At 35.1% G+C, this 19,734-nt stretch overlaps 4 protein-coding genes and 1 non-coding gene across 5 annotated transcripts; 3 read left to right on the forward strand and 2 right to left on the reverse strand.

The window, feature by feature from the left end:
• Positions 1 to 240: 240 nt before the first annotated feature.
• Positions 241 to 2,721, forward strand: LOC145612660 (uncharacterized). Its single transcript, XM_081667984.1, has 9 exons — positions 241 to 398; positions 497 to 586; positions 1,107 to 1,166; positions 1,287 to 1,326; positions 1,444 to 1,537; positions 2,149 to 2,208; positions 2,288 to 2,379; positions 2,489 to 2,543; positions 2,621 to 2,721. The coding sequence occupies exons 1-9, from the start codon at positions 283 to 285 to the stop codon at positions 2,719 to 2,721; spliced, it is 708 nt and encodes a 235-aa protein (XP_081524110.1). The 5' UTR covers positions 241 to 282.
• A 271-nt stretch (positions 2,722 to 2,992) lies between these two features.
• LOC145612431 (uncharacterized) lies at positions 2,993 to 5,287 on the reverse strand. The gene is made up of 4 exons (XM_081667803.1): positions 4,525 to 5,287; positions 3,739 to 3,846; positions 3,536 to 3,645; positions 2,993 to 3,426 (listed from the first exon to the last, which is right to left on the reverse strand). The coding sequence occupies exon 1, from the start codon at positions 5,266 to 5,268 to the stop codon at positions 4,768 to 4,770; it is 501 nt and encodes a 166-aa protein (XP_081523929.1). The 5' UTR covers positions 5,269 to 5,287; the 3' UTR covers positions 2,993 to 3,426; positions 3,536 to 3,645; positions 3,739 to 3,846; positions 4,525 to 4,767.
• On the forward strand, positions 4,366 to 4,438 carry TRNAF-GAA (transfer RNA phenylalanine (anticodon GAA)). The gene has a single exon. It is a non-coding gene; the product is annotated as a tRNA-Phe (tRNA).
• Positions 5,288 to 5,958: 671 nt separating the features above from the next.
• LOC145610312 (DNA-directed RNA polymerase II subunit RPB2-like) lies at positions 5,959 to 13,252 on the reverse strand. Its single transcript, XM_081665639.1, has 16 exons — positions 12,720 to 13,252; positions 11,154 to 11,375; positions 10,772 to 11,062; positions 9,554 to 10,582; positions 9,088 to 9,243; positions 8,892 to 8,996; positions 8,623 to 8,748; positions 8,468 to 8,545; positions 8,281 to 8,376; positions 8,079 to 8,194; positions 7,905 to 7,974; positions 7,777 to 7,830; positions 7,548 to 7,691; positions 7,154 to 7,453; positions 6,487 to 6,909; positions 5,959 to 6,381 (listed from the first exon to the last, which is right to left on the reverse strand). The coding sequence occupies exons 1-16, from the start codon at positions 12,990 to 12,992 to the stop codon at positions 6,259 to 6,261; spliced, it is 3,606 nt and encodes a 1,201-aa protein (XP_081521765.1). The 5' UTR covers positions 12,993 to 13,252; the 3' UTR covers positions 5,959 to 6,258.
• A 3,954-nt stretch (positions 13,253 to 17,206) lies between these two features.
• On the forward strand, positions 17,207 to 18,754 carry LOC145612567 (CASP-like protein 1C3). Its single transcript, XM_081667914.1, has 3 exons — positions 17,207 to 17,361; positions 17,503 to 17,605; positions 18,427 to 18,754. The coding sequence occupies exons 1-3, from the start codon at positions 17,207 to 17,209 to the stop codon at positions 18,658 to 18,660; spliced, it is 492 nt and encodes a 163-aa protein (XP_081524040.1). The 3' UTR covers positions 18,661 to 18,754.
• The last annotated feature ends 980 nt before the right edge of the window (positions 18,755 to 19,734 follow it).

Raw genomic sequence — 19,734 nt, forward strand, 5'->3', positions numbered from 1 at the left:
TGGCTAATCATTATATTGCATACATTGCATTTCATGAATTGCCAGCCCATAATCACTATCGGTCCGGCCTGACCCGCTTAATCGTTAACCCATGTCATCTATTGATTTAATCCAAACATTTCAATCAAACTCAAAAAAATACTGATTTTTTATCGCGGGAACTCCAACTCTATCTCTCTCACTTTCAAAAACTCAACCTCCATTGTCATCGCCATTTTCAACTCAACACCAAACTCTCTCTCTCTCTCTTCTTTCTCTCTCTAAAATTATAATCTGATTGCAATGTCGGCGGCGAAAGTAACCGGCAAGAAGCGAACAGAAGCTGAAGCTCAGCAGTCCGATAAACGAAAGCGAGAATTTCAGGAAGATGACGACATTTTCGACAACGAGCTTTCCAGGTCTTTTCCTTCTTCTAATTCGTTGTTTTGATCGCTTAATTTTGATATTTTTTTTCGAAATTTGTGGTTGATTTTGGAAAATTCGGCTTAATTTTCAGCGAAATCAAAGGAATTTTCTCAGCGTTGCAACAAATCAGAGAAAAAGCTGCAAAAGACGGTCAGAAGAAGAAGGAAGAAACGATTTCTAGGTCTGCTTTGTTTTTCTGCTTCAGTCGTTCAATTTCTCAAGTGAAATTTTGTTATCTGGAATTTTCGAATTGTTGCCTTCATTTCAGCTTTAATCGCAATCTATTACGTTTGATTGATGAATGAATTAAAATTATAGATTTAAATTTGAAGACGATTGAATTTTACTATCAAGCAGATCTTTCTATATGATTTGAAGTTACTGATTGCAATTAACTTCAAATTCTACAACTATGCGTCGGATTTTCTCCAGAAAATTTGACAATATGTCTGATTTATAAATTTGGTGAAATTACTCATATAGTTTGATGAGAGTAGTAAATTGGCCTTTTGAACTAAATATCTTAGATTCTCTGATCAAATTTGAACTCGATCCCGCTGAATTTCCAGTGACATCTTCAAAATATGTGACTAATCATTTTAGATACTGGATATTTGTCGAATTGCTACGAGTAGTATTGTTTTGATTGCTGGTTATTAGCAAATATAAATTGAAACTAAATTAATCGGTGTTTCGATCAGTGTTGCTGCTGAGATCAAGTCTATGTTTGAGGAGCTGAAGACAAAGATTGAAAAAGAAAGGTAGAAGAAATTTTGTGGTTTAATATTCTGAGTGGCAAGAACATGGAGAATTTTCAATGTTGATTTCACTGAATTGAGTGGATATAACTAATGTTTCACCTTTGAATTTTGTATATTCAGGCAAACTTTTGCAAAGGCACTGACAAAGAGCTCAAAGGAGGTGATCAAATACCGATACCAAATTCAATCCTCGGCCTTTCTGGTTTAATTAAGTTTGTTCTTTGGTACAGGAAGATCAACAAATATTTGATGAATATATTATTGTTTGGTTTTTCAGTGTGAAAATGCACTGAAGGAGGAGACTGTCAATTTCCAAGGAGTTTATGAGAAATTCACCAAAGAGAAAGCATCATATCTGCAATCACTGAAGGGTAAAAATTCTTGTTAACCTACTACTTACTGTCCTATTTTTGACAAGCTATGAAAAGGAAGCATATCTCAATTTGTCAGTAAAATGTTATAAGGTGATGCTAGTAATTGGAATTGAGATTACTTGGCAGAACTTCAGTTTGAACAGCCCTTTGCAACCCCCACTCCCTTGGGCGCATTACACAGTCATTGTTTCTCGTTTTTAGCTGTTGAGACAAGGAAGATTGCTGTATTCCCTCTATTTGGCTCATTGCTCTTGAGCAGCACTTCTGTTGAATAATACAGCTACAAGCATAAAATTCCTCATATTTCTATTATGAATACGAATAATGAGGCAACATACATAATTTAATGACAACCAAATCCTGGGCTCTTGAATATGCTAATTATGATTTTTGTGTCTAGCTTAGGGGCCCTGATTTCTGCAGAACTGGAAACAGATCAATTGCTTTGTTTAATAAAAATGAAATGGTTTTCTAATGTATAGTTTCCTGGTGTTACCTAGTATACTAAATGGTAATTGCCGCTGTGATTTTCTTAATTTGAAATGCATTTAGAGAAAACCTTGTAGGATACTTCAATTAATGATGTTTATATACTTCATTCCTGGCAGATACCATTTCCAAATATGAAGAAGAGAAGGAAAGGCTCTTTGTGCGATATGAACAACAAAGTGAGCTACAAGACACCCTTCTAATTTCATGATTGCAGTTCCTCACAAGAGAACACATCCCCATCTTGTTTGATTTCAGGGAAGAAAGAGAAGAGCATGATACAAGAAAAGGAAAAGGCGTGCGCAGACAAAATTGCTGAGCTGGAGGAGTCTTTGAAGAAGAAGAAACAGGTGGGTTGGGTTTATATTTTCATCAGATACTAGTACCTTAATGTCTCTTTTAAGTGTTCCAATTGTCGGGAAAATTCTTACAGACAAATTGCTCTCTATTTTGGAACAGGACGACAGAACTTTCAGCCTTCTAAGGAAGACTCTGGGATCCTTTCTCGAGACTGGTTCAGATGACGAATTTTTACAAGATGAGTAAAAGAGTGTTATGGTTTAAGACCTTATCTTTCACTTACTTATGTAGAGGATGGCAAAACTTTTGATTCTGCAATGTCTTTGTATAGGCGATTAGCTGTTTGCTTTCCTTCAAGCAGTCTTGCAACATGGGTAGTGACTGAACTCTAATGGAGTAGACATACATTATCTACATTGTAGAAAATTTTCCCATCTGTTGTTGAAATACATTTATTAGAAATTCCTGCAGATTTGTTAGGAGACTCTTTGATCAGCTTAATAACAAATGTCAAAGCACAGGGAAATAGATTGTAGTGTAGGGTAAGGTCTATTATTGACTCTGCAACGTTATCGTATAGTCAAGTAGCCATTCATCTTCGATCAGGTGTGAGTCCTGGTTCATTATTTTGAATTTTAATGAAGCAGCAAAATACATTGTCTGTTGCAACAGAAATCTATGCTATATATTGTTTACATACACGCCTTTGATGATGAATGTGGTGCAACAGAATTCATGCAGTTTGGTTATAAGACCTCTTAATTATCGTACCAATAAAACAATTGTCTAACCATAAGGAATTACACTGTAATGTACTCCGTTGAAGATAATATCTCAATTTTTCATCCCATGACGTCTACATAGCCTACATTTGCAAAATGATGCATGACTGCATTTGCAACATTAGTTACTTTGATGTGATGCATTAAGCGTAGCCATGACATCTAGTCACCAACTTTCATGAGTATAAACTGATTGAATTGGAATTACAATTAAAAAAGATATAGAGCTAGAAATGTTAGTCCTCAGTGAGAAATGCTAAAAGGCCGGCAAGCTTGGCTCTGCTGTACAGACAGAGGAGGACGCCTGTTATGGTCCTGTAGACACATAAAAGAGAAAATCCTTTGTAAGCAAAATGTGTTCATACACGAGTATATGATTGTTGCGGTTAAAAAGAACTCGTTAATTACAAAATAAAGTACATACTCCTATGTATAGGACAGAATGGCAGGAGCAACACCGAACAGATTGAGCTCCAAAAGGGAACATCAGAAGCACTTGACAGTTTCCACACTTGACTTGTCCGACTTGATGCTCTACAAAAGTATCATAATTAATCAAGTTCACATACAAATCTAATAAGCACAGACTGAATTGAACTTTATGCAAGAGGCTGAGCAAGAAAGAACCTTCAAGTACATAATTCACAGTCTGGCAGCATGAGCATTGGACATGTTTGGATCCAAGGGGATAAGAAAGGAGGCGACGACAGGAACCACAAACCTTTTGACTCCTTTCTGCATAACAATGTTCGATTTCATACCTTTTAGAACAATTAGCTGAACACAAAAGGTAAACGTAAAGGAACAAATTTAGAGGAGTTGAGGTTTTTCATGTGTCATTATTATTCATAGAAGAATTTTAACATAGTCCACAATTTCTGAAACATTACATCATGATGGAAAATTGTGGATTTTATATATGATGTACGAGTAATTGTGAACTGGTTGCTGAAATTTTACATGACTATCAATCTGAATTAGGTTTCTTGGATGCATTTTCCCTTGAGAAAAATTTCCTTTAATAAAATGGTGATTTGCAAAAACAAATCTATACAAAGCTACCATCAGATAATCCAATTTTGACGATGTAAATTCAAATTCCTTCCCACTAATCAATTCATTGATGATACACGAGAAAATTTACCAATGAAATAATCAAATTAGGTCAGTAATTCTATAGCAGTGGAATCATTACTAATGGAGAAATAGTTTGTTTGAGTTGTTAAACTAAATAGGAATAAAAAAGTACAAGATGCGGGGATAGCTCAGTTGGGAGAGCGTCAGACTGAAGATCTGAAGGTCGCGTGTTCGATCCACGCTCACCGCATTTTTAATTTTATTTTTTCCCCAATCAATTTCAATTTATTAATTTACCGTAATACCCTTAAAGAAAAAAAAGAAAAGAAAACGAACCGGGTAGAGAGGACGACGGAGGCAGGGGAGGCGGCGGCGGAAGCGGATCCCAACCTGGCGGCGGACCCTCTTCTTCTTCGTCGTCTTCATATTGTTTAGTTTCTTCCTCTTTCTGATTTTCTCTCTCCTCTTTTTCCGTCTCCTCTTTCACTGTTGGTTCAATTTCTCTCTCCTGAATTTCAGTTTCTGGTTTGGTTGATACATCATCCTCTTTCAACACTGCTTCACTTTCTCTCTCCTCGTTTACGTTTTCTGCTTCTGGTGATGTATTCCCTCATTTGCTTCACTAATTTGTTCTCCTTTTCGTTGTTCTTCAGTTGATTTACCCTCACTTGCTTCTGTAATTTGTTCTTCTTTTGGTCTTTCTTCAGTTGATTTACCCTCATTTTCTTCAGTAATTTGTTCTTCAGTTAATTTACCCTCATTTGCTTCGGTAATTTGTTCTTCTTTTGATTGTTCTTCAGTTGATTTGCCGTCATCTTCTTCAGTAATTTGTTCTTCTTCTTTAGGTTGTTCTTCAGTTAATTCACCCTCATTTGCTTCGGTAATTTGTTCTTCAGTTGATGTAACCTCATCTGCTTCGGCAACTTGTTCTTGTTTTGGTTGTTCTTTTTCGACGTTATCTTCTGGTTGTTGTTGTGGTGGTAGATGTTCAGTTAGGTCGTCTTGAGGCTGTTGTTGCGGTGGCGGTGGCGGTGATGGTGATGGTGGAGAGGTAGGATGGTGCTGCACTTGACTAGTCATGGGAGTATCTTCTTCTTGATTCATTGTATAAACAACCTTAAAAATTTATGAGATTTTAATGTCTTAAATAAGCTTGTATAATGATGTTACAAGTGCATTTTAAGTTTCTAATCTTTTTAATCTTGTATTAGCATACAATTAATTCTTAGGTTAAAGCTCATACCTTCACCTTTTTTTTTTCGTCATTTTATTTATAAATTCCGAATTCATGTATTATTTGAAAGTATTAGAACGAAATGGTGATATTAAAGAGAAGTCCATAGTTCATAATTTTAGAGTATGACTTGTTTACCATTTTGTGTGGGGGTGGAATGTGGAAGGATGAAGATCGATTGTAAATTTATTAGGTCTTGTATAATGTTGAATCTTTAAAGTATTGCCTAAACTTTATTAGAGTATCGAACTAGCAAGGAAAAAGAAGAACAACCAAATTGATTTACTACGTAGGTAAAATTACAAAGGGCAGAGCATAACATCATATAAGCGCAAAAATAAAACGGAAAATTTCCAACCACTGTAATAGGAAACGTAACAAATCAAGTTAGTTTCTCTTTTTAGTGATTAGTATACGAATGAAAAACACTACTCGTATCAATTTCATATCATTATTAGTTGCTATAGTTAGCCGCTAAAGAGCATAACAATGAACTACTTAGAGCTAAAACACAATGCTAGTAGCTACACTTCACAGAACACTATAATACGCTTGTGATATAGAAAACAGATTAGCATCACAAGTTCAGGCGTATATTACAAAATTGGTGGATCAAGGATTCAGATCAACTCGTCCAAACAAAGATTAAAACTAGTTAATTAACTGATATGAGATTGTGTAAGTTTATAATACAATACTATTGCTTTAGAAAGAAATGGATTGGATGTATAGGATTTATGAGAGATTTTAAACTGCTTTTGGAGAAGGAGGCCTATGTAACAAGCAACTTCGCCTTAGGCATTAAGAGTATAGTTTGAAAAGACAAGACTTGCGCCTTATGCTCCCTTCTTTCTCTGATCCTTGGCAATCTTGTTAACATCCTTGGTGAACATTCTTGGCGCGATAGCCATAGACATGAGCTCTTGAAAGAGCAGTTTGCATGCATATGGAATGTGAACCTGCATAAGCCGTTATCCATTAGCATGATAAGGGAGAGGAAGAAAAGGAAAAAAGGAAAAAAAAAATAAAAAATAAAAGGGGAAAGAGTGGATTGAGGAACCAACCTGAACAATGTCAGTCTTATTCTTGCAGCCTCTACATTCAAAAGAATTCTTTTTTAGATTTGCAATGGCAATGAGCCCACATTTTTCACATACATGAACCCTGTATGCATCACTTTGGTCAAAAAGCCTTTCTTTAAGGAAGTGGGCGGCACCATGGGCAATCATACAGTCTCGCTCCATCTCTCCAAATCGAAGACCACCGTCACGAGATCGGCCCTCAGCAGGCTGCCTGGTGAGAATCTGTACAGGACCTCGGCCACGAGAATGAATCTTGTCATCAACCATATGCTTAAGTCTTTGGTAGTAAGTAGGTCCCAAGAATATCATTGCAGTGAGCTTTCGTCCAGTGTGACCATTATACATGGTCTCAAAACCACGCATCTGATACCCACATTTGTGGAGGGCCTTACTGATATTGTCCACCTATTAAGCCAAGAGGGTAGAAGTCAGTCATCAATACACACTGATATACCCTCTTTGTTTTGCATGAGATTGTATTAGAGTGCCTCTTTATGATTGTCAAATACTCATTAAATAAACTCTAAGAGGGTATAACAGTTGATACTTTATTCTTCATCAAGTCAATTGCTGATACTTTTATTTAAACATAAAATGGAGAAAAACATTCTAACACAGCACTATAATGGTGAAAGAACACAAGACTTACAGTGACATCAGTGAATGGTGTAGCATCTCCTTCCTTTCCAACATGAGCTGCAACCTTACCCATGATACACTCAATAAGCTGGCCAATTGTCATACGTGATGGGATAGCATGAGGATTCACTATGATGTCAGGAGTGATGCCTTCCACAGTCCATGGCATATCCTCCTGAGTGTAAGTCATGCCAACTGTTCCCTTTTGACCATGCCTACTGCTAAACTTATCCCCAATCTGAGGAACACGCACGGATCTCACCCTCACTTTCACAAATCTCAAGCCATCGGCATTGGTTGTGAGTAAAACCTACAAACACAAAAGTTCTGAGAACCATATACAAAGATAACATTTGGATTACAATGGTAATCTACTACTCATAGATATAGAATCATAGAAATACCTGATCCACCATCCCTGTCTCACTATGACGTAAGCTAATACTATGATCACGTCGAGAATAACGTGCAGATGGCCCCTGAGCTTCTTCCGGGGCAAGTGGAGTAGTCTTTCCAATAATAACATCCTCACCTGCAACTCTAGTACCCTGCCCAATAAGAAAAGTTCAGATACAAAGTTGCAAACTTGTTTAGACAAGACATCCCTTTCATGACAGCAGTTAATATACTCACAGGAGGTGCAAGCCCATCATCATCTAATTTGTCGTAAGACCCATGTCGCATACCCTGCAAAATAATGCATCCAGTATCAAACCATCATAACATAACAAAACCATGTAGATTCGCTTCTTAGCACCTACCATAGTATTAGATCTGTCGGGACGCCCAAAGTCCTCCTTGACAAGTGTTCCCATTTTCTTCTCCTCATCCCTATGCAAGACACAGGTACAATTGAGCAACTACTTCACAAGAATGCCTAGCTACCAAATTAACCAAAGGAATTGATATTTAGGAAACCAAACCAATTTACTCACCTGTAAGATCGGAAAAATAGGGATCGGAAAAATCCACGATCAATTGCAGATTGATTCATAATAACGGAATCTTCTTGGTTATAGCCAGAATAACAAGCGATGGCAACAATAGCATTCTAATAAAAAGAGGAACAAGCAAATGTCAACAATACTTCCAGCAGTGAAAGATGTTAATCATGGATCTGCAGTTAGAGTAACTTACAATGCCAGCAGGAAGCTGTCTGAAGTGCAAGTGCTCCATGGCACGTGTTGTAACAAGAGGCTTCTGAGGATAGTAGAGGACATAGGCCAATGTATCCTAAAGAAGGCAGAAAAATATGCAAATGAAATTAAACATCACAAAGAATGATGTAATGGTAATAATCTCAACATAAGGGATACACTGATACCATTCTGAACTGATAATTTGTGACGTAGATCCCCATGGCTTGCTTCCCCATAGCTGATTGATATGTATTACGTGGGGACTGAAAGAAACAAAAATATTAGCAACTGAAGCACAATAAGCTGGTCACATTTCAAAAACTTAGAAATACCAGATTACCTGATTGTGATCAGGAAATGGAATAATAGAGGCACAGACACCCAATATCAAAGATGGGTGAATTTCACAGTGAGTGTAGGTCTCAGAGTACGCCTCCTCTGGATTAAGCCGTGCTGTCACAAGGTCCTTCAAGAAGATGTTTAGAATCATCAAATTATGAAAACAAGTTCTTAATTTCAGTACTCAACCACTGACTAACAAGGCCTCCTTACAACAAAGAAATACAAAAAGAGAGCAAAGCCACATTAAGATTTCTAGTGTATGCTCACATTGATGGTCATGGAAATCATAGTGGTCTCTTCTTCTTCCGTGTCAATGTATTCAATATATCCCTTTGCAACGAGATCATGCCAACCACCATCTTCAGGTGTCTCCTGAAAAAAGGCCAATTATTTTTAAAATGCACAAACCACTTAGGTAAAACGAGCAGTACAAGTAATCAGATAAATGAATAATGCAGCATACCCTCTGTTGTAATGCCCGGATATCCTTTTTCTTTATGAGAAGACTTTGTTTCTCAACAATGAACAGCGGGCGACTGCAACGACCATAATCTGTGTATATACGCAATTCTTTCAGCCGGATATCTCGAACAACCCCAACTTCAGTATTCACATCAACCTGAGTATAGTAAATATATATGAGGCAGAGATAAAAATCAATCACATGCATTAAATCCATATTGATATCAGGAAAACAAAATAAAGATCAGTAATCAGAGCAATATATTTCACAATTCAAAATATTATCAAAACAGCAATTTCAGAACGTAAAGAATACACCAAACTGAGTCCAACTTCACTCTGCTATCAGATCCACATGTCAGATAAACTTAGCAGTGGAAAAAATAGCCAGGAATTAGATTACAGAATGTAACACAAACATCTAACCAGCTCTGCCATACCATCTAATCTTAAGGTAGAAAACATACCCTTCTCCTTAGTTGCCTCAATGTCTTGACAAGTAACTCAGGATCCCGATGAATTCCTACCCAACAACCATTCACAAAAATCTTTGTAGCCTGGGGGATCACAGCCGGTGAAATTTCCTCAAAATTTTCTGTACTCCATTCCTCTAAAAATTCCAATATGGGATATGCAGCAGAACCAACAGTTATATACACCATTAGCGCAAGATTCTTCACTAGTCCACAAGCTTGTCCTTCAGGTGTTTCAGCAGGACACATCATTCCCCATTGTGAATTATGCAGCTGCCTAGGCTTAGCCAACTTCCCTTCACGTCCAATGGGAGAGTTTAACCTACGCAAGTGTGACAAGGTGGAGGCATATGTAAGGCGATTCAGCACCTGAGAAACTCCAGCTCTTGTTCCAGCAGCATTAGCCTGCCCCCAATTTCCAGTGGCAAGAGAGTACTTGAGCCCACTAGTAATTGTCTTAGCTTTGATAGCAAAGCTAAGATTCAGATCCTTTCCTGAATCAACACACTTCTGAACATAGGCTCTAACATCCCTGGTTAACTTTCGAAATAACATTCGAAAGAGACCTCCCAGCAACGGACCAGCAAGATCCAGTCTCTTATTTCCATAATGATCTCTATCATCCTCAGGTCTTCTCTCAAGTGCACATAATAGAAGCCGGTGTATAATGTATCCAAAATAGTAAGCTTTCTTAGTCTCACAATATTCACCAACACCAACATGAGGAAGCATTTCCTTTTGAAGAATCTCCCTGGCATACTTAATCCTCTTTTCCTTGGAAACACCAACAGTAGCTCCTCTTTTACCGATGTAATCAAGGGCAACCTGCTGATTCTGAATCACAAATGCCTCTTCCAGAGAAGGGCGAAGCAACTCCATCATTTGAGTATCAGAGAAATCATAGCAAATATGCTCCAAAATATCTTTATCTGCAACGAAGCCCAAGGCTCGAAAAACTATAATAATAGGAATATCTGATTTGATGTAAGGTAAAGTACAGCGTATATATTGCCCTGAAGAACCCTGCAGTCATACCACAGAAACACATGACATTAAGTATCAACTTATGTTTTTTTTTTTAAAAATAATAATAAAATAAAATAAAAATAAGAAATAAAAAAAAAAATTAAAATTAAAAAAAAAAAAAAACACAACCTAACAACTATCTAAAGACTCTCAACAGCCAAAATATTGCACATAATATCCTATTACCCCTTTTGCTCCAGCTCTAGAGAGCATTCGCACAAACATGGTACTGGGAGGCCTGTTTTGGGACTCTGCCATAGATCGAACTTCTGCTACATAGGCAAACTTGTTTGGCTGCCTCTTCTTAAACACATAGACATGATTCGTGCTCATCTTCTCCTGAGCAATAAGCACCTTTTCACTCCCATTGATGATGAAGTATCCACCTTGATCATAAGGGCACTCACCAAGCTCTGTGAGATCCTTCTCTGAATTCTGATACAATGTACAATAACTTGAACGAAGCATGATGGGTACCTGATCAGTAGACTCAACTCAATTAAGCACATTTACATTGTTACTATTGTAACCAAGTACATCAACAACTACTGCCAATTCAAGGAAATACCTTTCCTATGAACACCTTCGGAAGCTCTTGTGTTTCAGCACATTCTTCACCATCATGCCCTTTTCTAATTACTCTTTTAATGACATCAACATACAAAGGAGCTGAGTATGTCAGGTTTCTCAATCTAGCTGCTTTAGGGAACAAGGTTGCTGTCTCACCGTCTGATTCTGTCATCATAGGCTTACTCAAATAAATTTGGCCAAATTTTATCTTGTATATTGTCTGCAATAAAATCAACAGTGAAGCTCAATTATAGTGCATAGTGATGCCATGAGAGAATCTAAAAACCTTTATTCACGACTGAATTCAATTCTAATTTGTGCAGTTCAATAATTTCGGTTCATCCCATTTCCGCCCAAAGACGAAACCATAAGTCACAATAAGAGACATGGCAAAGCAAGCTGTCAGAATAATGGAACCTTTGTTAATGGCCATTGCAGGGGCACTATCTTACAAAGAAACACAAGAAAAAGCAGGGGCACTATCTTGATCACCGATAGTTTAGCCATTTATTTGCGGACTTGCTACTAGCTCATACAATCTAAATTTGATAAGGCAAGGAATAAGAGTCTGAACTGTAAATATTTCTTTCAGGTACAAACTTAATTCAAAGTTACCAGTAAGCCAAAGTCCAACCCCCCTGACATTGGTTGGTGAAGTAACTAAGTAACATGAAAAAATGATGTCTATTTATACACTTGAAATATTTTAAGGGGAAGGGCCGGAAGAGTTTGAAGGTAATAAAGGTATCTATTTAGGGCCTGTTCTCATTGACTGAACTCAGCTGAACTGAATAGAATAGAAATGAACTGAAATGAATATTTTATAAGAGAAGGAAATTAACTGAACTGAACTGAATTGAATTTCAACGTATGAGAACAGGCCATTAGTCATGCTTATAGCTTATGCTAAAAGGCCCATAATGAACCTATCGACATATATGATTAATCAAATTCATGTTAAAATGCAATAAAAGTTCCATGTTCAAAAGCTCTATTTTAACTGCCATGTACACAATTCCATAGGTGACATGAAATGAATATCAATAAAAGCCACTCCCACTCTTAATTCAATCATCAAAATACATAATTTTCTATTCTACAATGTCAAGAAATTAAACACAAAGGCAACTCACAATAAGGCAACAAACACAAACTCACAAGTCCAGAAATCATCCATAAATGTTTACATTATGTCATACATTTTCGCACGACATAACTAAATCTTTCCCATTTGAGTAGCTCTTGGATGCTTCATATTGGCTTTTGCAATAACCAAATTCCCACTAAATTCAAAATCCTTAAGCTCCTAATTCTCCACTCAATTCACAGTTTCCCAACAATAATTTCCCAAGAAAATCGATCTAAGTTCAACCAATTACCTCAAACAACAAGCATACATCTACATTTACACTCAATCATTGTTCACCCACATTAAAATTCAACATATACAAGCTCCCAATTCAACTAAAAACCCGAAAACCAAAGTTCAAACAATCCATAGATAGCAAATTTCGACAGAAATGCCAAAACATTGAAACTAAAAAACTTGGGGAAGTAACAAAACCTCAGAAAAATCCGACTGATGGCCAGGATTGTGCTGGGACTCAGGCCGAATCTCGATATCAGCGGATTCATCAACAATTTCCTGCATCGTATTCTGAATAAACTCATCAAACGAATCAAGCTGCTGCCTCACTAACCCCTTCTCTTCAAAATAAGCACTGATAACAGCCCAAGCATCTTCTTGGGTGATATCTTCTTCGTCTTCTTCATCATCCATCATCATCATATTCTCATTCTCATTCTCATTCTCGTATTCATATTCAACCCCATTCATTTTCACTTCCCCTTTTGATTTTAACCGATTCAAGTTAGTTAAATTGAGCTTCTAATTTTGTAAATCGAAAATTTTTTAGGGTTCTTGAAATAGCATAACCCAGATGAAATTGTCCTACAAAAATGCGAAAATCGAAGTGGGTATTGTTTAAATTTGGAGGGATTTTATTTAAATTTGATAGTTTGTCTGATTTTAGTCGATTTTTCGCAGATTGAACTGCGAAGAAGAGAGAGAAAGTGAGAGAGGAAGAATGAAAAAGGGGGTGAAAGATCGGGGGTAGGTCTGCTTTTATAGACGAACACAAGCGGTTCGTGGGTTTGTAGGGCGGTGGTTTGCTGAACCGGGCCGGTTCGGCCCGTAAATTAGGTTTGGTAATGGACTTCAATTTATTGGGCTTAGCTTGTAATTTAAAAGCCCAATACTCTATATAGCCTCGTAACAATCTTCGTCTTCAGCTTCCCATGCCATCTATATTATCAAGTCGAGATAGGGCTTGTTCAACTACTATTCGTTAACCTCGAGTCAAGTACGAGTTGCTCTTGGGTTTTCCCTGTTCTTCAGCTTCCCATGCCATCTAGGGAGTGATTAATTGGTTGGAACATGTGCACTATATTTGTTGATAATTAGTCACATGAACTAATAACTAATTACTAGTCACATGAACTAATGACCAAACCAAACCAAACCCAAACACATAACTAATAATTATTCACTTCAACTATTCCAAAAACCAAACCCAAACAATTAAGTTCAGATTTTCATGGTTCATACTCGAAACAATTGAAATATTATGATATTATTATCTACAAACCCTAGAAATTATTGACATAATACTATATAGTAACCCTAGCAAAAACATTAAGCATTATTAAAGTATAGTACCTGAAATTGATGATAATTGTCGAGTTTAGCAAACAATTCCCGAAAATCCAACTCAGAAAACCTAGAATTCAGTATAATACATTAATAAATAACTCTTAAAATAACAAAAACACTAATTTAATAACAAAAAGACCAAAAAAAATTAAAGTGTGCTTACCAGATTTGGTATGTCGTTTTCGAGTTTCCCAAATTAGATCAATTTAGTTGAGATTTGGAATTTCGTTCTTCGTGTTTGTTCTTGAAGTTTTGGCTGAAATAATGAACTTTAGCTAGCTTTCTCTCTCTTCCTTTTTTTCAATTTTGGGAACAACTAACATCAGCAGCTCAGCTGCATTTTGGCGGAAAATTTCCCCCCAAAAACACACCCCGTTCTCGTTTTCCCAACCAAACGGGAGTTTTTTTTTTTTATTTGTCCTTTATTTTTAATTGTAGATATTATTATTTTATTGTTGCGCTGGTCCAAGTGGACGCTCCCCCCTTTCGTCCAGTACTTCCTCGGGAATTATTTGTCTTTGCTTAATAAATGTCTCTCTTTGACGGGCTTATAATCTTTCAAATCATAAGTCGTGGACACGTTGGATTTTTTAAAACCTTACTTACCTCTTATTTTATTTAAGTCAATCAAATTGTCTTAAAAAAATATGTCGATCAAAGTGTAACACTTGAAAAAAAAACATGGAGAGAGTACTATAATAAAGAGTATTAAGTACAAAAGGTGTGTATATGAATTAAATTTGCTTTTTGCATTGACATTTTTTTGACATAAATGCAAAGTTCTTATAGAAAGTCTTATATGTAGCTGGTCACGTACACGGTGTAGCCATCCATCATGAGGGTTACTTCGTAAGGGTTATAGAGGTTACTCGTTCAGTTTTATAGGGGTTACTTAGAAGTTACTTCGTACTTGGTAAGTATTACAAGGATTACCGGGTTAGTGTTATAGGGGTTACTTTGTTCTTTTACTAGTGGCCATATAGTGTGGCCAGCCGCACACAAGAATTGAAGCACTAGATATCTTAATGCTAAAAGTAATAGTCATAAATAAAATAGGTTTGTGTAACATCAATCTCAAAGTACATAATAAGGCAATAGACATCAATCTCAAAGTATATAATAAGACAATAGGCAAAGTATATCAAAGAAATCTTGCAATTAAAACATCACTAATTAAACTCTTCTTTAAAAATAAAACATTTGACAGTTTTTTTTACATGGTAAGATCAACCGGGCCCTAGCCGAAGTCTCCCATCATAAGAAACCTAGCTAGCAATGCCTTAGAAGGGTAGGGGTGGAATTTGTTGCTAATTAGGATTGAACCTCGCATCTCAAGAATGTAAAACGACCTCTTGTATCACAGCACCCAAGAGGTCTCTCTCACATAAACTTAGGTAATATTAAACAAAGAGAGTATGCAGTTTTACTTTGCTTCATACCAAAAAACACGGTGTGTATGTAGAACATGAAGAAATGTTAAAAGTGTTAACTCTTAAGTGCTAGCTAAAATTGGTTTTTCCAACTTCCAAATACTTCTTATTTTAGTGTGGTTGTTCACCTGAAATATTTATGAACGGTGTTGGGAATTTTAGCCTATTAATGCCATGCTACCATGCATAATTGCATAGATTTTCGTGAAATCGACTTGTGAAATTGACTTGTCGATTTTCACCTGCCCAATCCACAAATGACACATTTTCTTTACAAATGTACTCCAAATACATTTTAAAACTTGGTTTTTAATTTCTTCAATTTTATAAATGTACTTTAAATGAAGATTAAACTTGGTTTTTCTTCAATTTTATTTAATGTTGCCGACACACGTAATTACATCTTTATGTACTCTAACTTTGTTTATATAATTGTACAATGGGATGTGATTATTTTGCTTTTAGAGTTATTTTGTTTATTATTACACTTTACACTGTATTTTTCTTTCATAAAAATCTTATTTCCTGTCTTGAATATTGATAATGTTTATGTTAGTTTTTAGCTCAGATAAGAATCGTCGTCCTCTAACTCTTGACAAGAGGGAGTCTCAGTAGGTAGATGCTTCAAACCTGGGAAAAAGTCGAAGAAATATCTAATTAATGAATTGTTTGAGGATATTAATTATTAAACAAGTAAAAATGGGTTTTTAATAGCTTCAACTATATGTACATTAAAACACAAACTCACAAAGTATTGTACCGTACAGTATATACGTAAAAGTCTAATTATGTCTTAGAGCCTGTTCTGATTGACTGAACTGAGCTGAACTGAACTTATTGAAGCTGAACTGAATATTTTATAAGAGAAGGAAATTAAGAATTGAAATGAACAGAACTTTTTGAAACTGAACTGAAATGAAAATAATCTGAAGAGAACAGACCCTAATTATCTAATGTGATTTATTAGGGTGCAAGAAATCGAGATAAATAAAACTTACTACACGTTAGTTGAATGATATAGTCAAAAGTTTGGTAACAATAAGTTACTTAATTGATTGAGATGAACTTGGATTTAGACCTATCTTAGGATATCAATTGCCAAGTTGAACAATCCTTAACCTGTGGACAATGCAATTGATGGAGACATTATTATTATTATTTATTTTTAATTAAGTGAATGTATGAGTTTCAAAGAATAGTAAATATATTCCAAAGACAGAAAAATATTGTCTTAAAAAACATAAAAGTTATACGGATGGTTACAAACATACATAGTATAAAAATGCTTACTTTTTGAAGTAATATCCAACCAATACGTTATCTTTTGCCTTGGTTATTGGAGTGTTTTAGAGTAAATTCTTTTCGATCATGTAAATTCTAAATATCATTTAACATAACAAATTATAAGACAATGCAAAAATAAAATTTGTTGCTAGGTAACCTAAGAAAACAAGGTAAAGAAGAAACAATAATTGAGAACAACACACATTGACATCAATCACTACAAATTTAAAGATCTTTCCATTAACAAGCATACAAAAAAGAAAAAAGTACAGAAAAAATTAATTTGGAGAATAAATTAAAAGTTGCTAGGTAACCTAATAAGAAAACTAATTTCATTTTTAAGGCCGAAAAGTAGGGAATTTAGACATGTATGTATATGCTCGTTGCTCCACTTTTTATCTGCCTTACCTACCAATTTTTCTCTCTCTTCAGCACTTACGTACACCAAACTACTATACACATAAATATTACTACTATTTCATTTTAATAAGTGTTTGAAACTTTGCATAATTCTCTATTCTATTTTCATCATCAACCAAATAATTCAGGGGAAATTAGTTGAATATATATAGAAGATATTTATCTTTGATTAATCAAGATATATTTTTATATGATTTGTGTAATATGACCAAGATTAAAGGTATTATTACCTTTGTTCTTAGGCTTATAGCTTTGGCTTGTACTATTGTTGCAACTATTGTTATGGGTACTGCCCATGATTCGGCTTCTGTCTTGGGAATCAAATTCGATGCGAAATTCACAAATTCTCCCTCTTTCAAGTAAGTCATTATAGTATGGATTAGTATATGTATCGTTATTTGATACTCTCTCGATTTAGGATTAATAGTTGTATGGATAGTGTGATTTGAACTAATAATTTAATTTGTGAATTTTTTGAAAATGCGGGTGTGAAAATGTAGGTACTTTGTGATTGCGTATGCAGTAGTAAGCTTTTATTCTCTGGTGGTTCTTTTGCTGCCTTTCAAGAACTTGCTATGGCGCCTTATTCTGGTTCTAGACATGGTAATTCTGCTTTCTCTCTGTTTTGGTCAAATTGCTCTGTTTTCCTGTCATTTTAAACCAGCTAAAAATAAATAAATAAAGCAAAAAATTATTTATCTTAATTGTTAACGGAGAAAAGAGGACAGCCTAGGGGTAATGTATTGCAAGAAATTAAAGTTATTGATAATTAAAGTTATTTGTAATTTCAAATAAGTCAAATCTTTAATTTTTTTTTATTCGTATTAGTTATGTAGGAGGTATAATTATTGAGTAATTATTCAATACTCAATAGTGATACTGTGCACAATAATTGAGAACGTACAACAAGAAAATTGTTGTGTCCTATAGAAGAGAAATCGCTCTTAAATGGAAGGGACTTATAATCTTGTATTTGTGTAATTGTGTCTATTAAAAATTTTGAAAAAAATTTGAAGGCTTTATAAATTTACTTGTATTAACAAACAATCCTCTTCGTAGAGGCTTTCAAAAACTTGAAAATAAAAGTAGCACAAAATATCACAAGGCATTCTTCCTCAAACTTTAGATTGCCTTTTTTTTGTTCCTTCTTATAGTCTTGTAACGCACTCAACAAATGAATTCATTTCCTTACATGAAGCACGTATAAATGTTTTATTAGATCATAGACATGTGGGTCATCTCAGGGATAATAAGGTTTCAATTTTGTTGTTCGTAAGGGAATTTGTAGATTTTGTACCACGTGAATGATAAGTCGATAAGTTCCTTATGGGTCATATAACTACTATACATACCTTAAGTTATACGAGTTTTTTTGTTGGTGCAAAACGTACTCATTAACTAATTTACGAGCACAAAACGTGCAGGTGGTGACACTGCTTTTGACTTCAGCAGCATCGGCAGCATTGGCAATAGCATACGTAGGAAAGAAAGGGAATACTCATGCAGGATGGCTAGCAATATGCGGGCAAGTCCCTAAATTTTGTGATCAGACCAGCGCTGCCCTCGCCGTAGGCTTCGTTGCTGCAATCATCTATTTTGTGCTCCTTCTCTACTCCCTTCATGCTGCTCTTAGTCCTCTATTTCCTGCTTCCACCTAAATTTTCTAGCTAGCTAGAATTTATTAGTTATGTAATGTATGTATACCATGAAATTTTAGTGAGTTATTATTACTACCATACTTTCATGTAATTTTGGATACTCTCCATTATTTATCACTATGATATAGATATATGTACACTTTTTTTCCTCTTTGATTTAACGGCATTTTAATTTATACAACATAAATAAAAAGTCATCAGCTCTAATATAGTAATAAATAAATAAAATGAAAACATCAATTAAAAAAAAAACTTCAAATATTAATAATTGTCAATCTGTATCATTGAGGAATAAACAAATCCAAATAACTCAGATTACATATCCATCTTATTTTTCATTATGTGTCAAAAAATTTTAACAAATCAAAATTCAAAATGTGAGTGTTTTCTAGAGGTTAAAGGAACTATCACAAGTTTTTTGTTCTCCTTAAGACAATGTTTTACATCGGCGGACGATTAGACAGGGGGCAGATGCATGTTATAAATGCAATCCCAAAATCACACTTGTTTCACCACCCATGATAGATACAAGCAAAATTAATACTTTTGTAATCATCACACCACTACCAAACTCTATATGGTGAAATTTTGGACTTTAGTTTGGGTTTTGCTCAATTCTTATCCAATTTGAAATTGTATTCAAATTTACGGAATAGCTTATATCTTTGTTGAAAAAGTCGGATTATTCAATCTAAAATTATACAGAATAGTTCAACTTTATAGAATACTACCTCCGTTTTTTTTATATGCATCACTTGGGAATGCACATAGTGAGATAAATATAATATTATAAGTGGGTGGATAGATTATTATAATAAAAGTATGAGGGGCCCATATAAGAGAAAATATGTGAGAGAGAAAAGATATTTTATTATTTAAGTGGGGACATAGAAGAGAGAAAAATGATAAAATAATTTGAGTGGGGTTTAAAGTAAGAGAGAGAAATAATAAAATATAGTAGTAGTATAACTTTACCAAATATAGAAGTGATGCATATAAAAAAAACACCCATAAAAAAAAAGTGATCCATATAAAAAAACTGAGGGATTAGCTTATACCTTTGTTCATTTGTCG

This window comes from Chenopodium album, chromosome 24 (assembly GCF_948465745.1).
Source record: "Chenopodium album chromosome 24, dcCheAlbu1.1, whole genome shotgun sequence".
NCBI classification, from domain to species: domain Eukaryota; kingdom Viridiplantae; phylum Streptophyta; class Magnoliopsida; order Caryophyllales; family Amaranthaceae; genus Chenopodium; species Chenopodium album.

Excerpts from the sequence above, each read along its gene's own strand:
- LOC145610312 (XM_081665639.1), bottom strand. The coding sequence starts at position 12,992 with ATGAATGGGGTTGAATATGAATACGAGAATGAGAATGAGAATGAGAAT. Across the intron at positions 8,546-8,622 it reads CATTTCCTGATCACAATCAG|TCCCCACGTAATACATATCA; the intron begins GTAATCTGGTAT and ends TGTTTCTTTCAG. Across the intron at positions 8,377-8,467 it reads CAAATTATCAGTTCAGAATG|GATACATTGGCCTATGTCCT; the intron begins GTATCAGTGTAT and ends TGCCTTCTTTAG.
- LOC145612660 (XM_081667984.1), top strand. The coding sequence starts at position 283 with ATGTCGGCGGCGAAAGTAACCGGCAAGAAGCGAACAGAAGCTGAAGCT. Across the intron at positions 587-1,106 it reads AAGGAAGAAACGATTTCTAG|TGTTGCTGCTGAGATCAAGT; the intron begins GTCTGCTTTGTT and ends TGTTTCGATCAG. Across the intron at positions 2,209-2,287 it reads TGTGCGATATGAACAACAAA|GGAAGAAAGAGAAGAGCATG; the intron begins GTGAGCTACAAG and ends GTTTGATTTCAG.
- LOC145612431 (XM_081667803.1), bottom strand. The coding sequence starts at position 5,268 with ATGACTAGTCAAGTGCAGCACCATCCTACCTCTCCACCATCACCATCA.
- LOC145612567 (XM_081667914.1), top strand. The coding sequence starts at position 17,207 with ATGACCAAGATTAAAGGTATTATTACCTTTGTTCTTAGGCTTATAGCT. Across the intron at positions 17,362-17,502 it reads ACAAATTCTCCCTCTTTCAA|GTACTTTGTGATTGCGTATG; the intron begins GTAAGTCATTAT and ends GTGAAAATGTAG. Across the intron at positions 17,606-18,426 it reads TTATTCTGGTTCTAGACATG|GTGGTGACACTGCTTTTGAC; the intron begins GTAATTCTGCTT and ends CAAAACGTGCAG.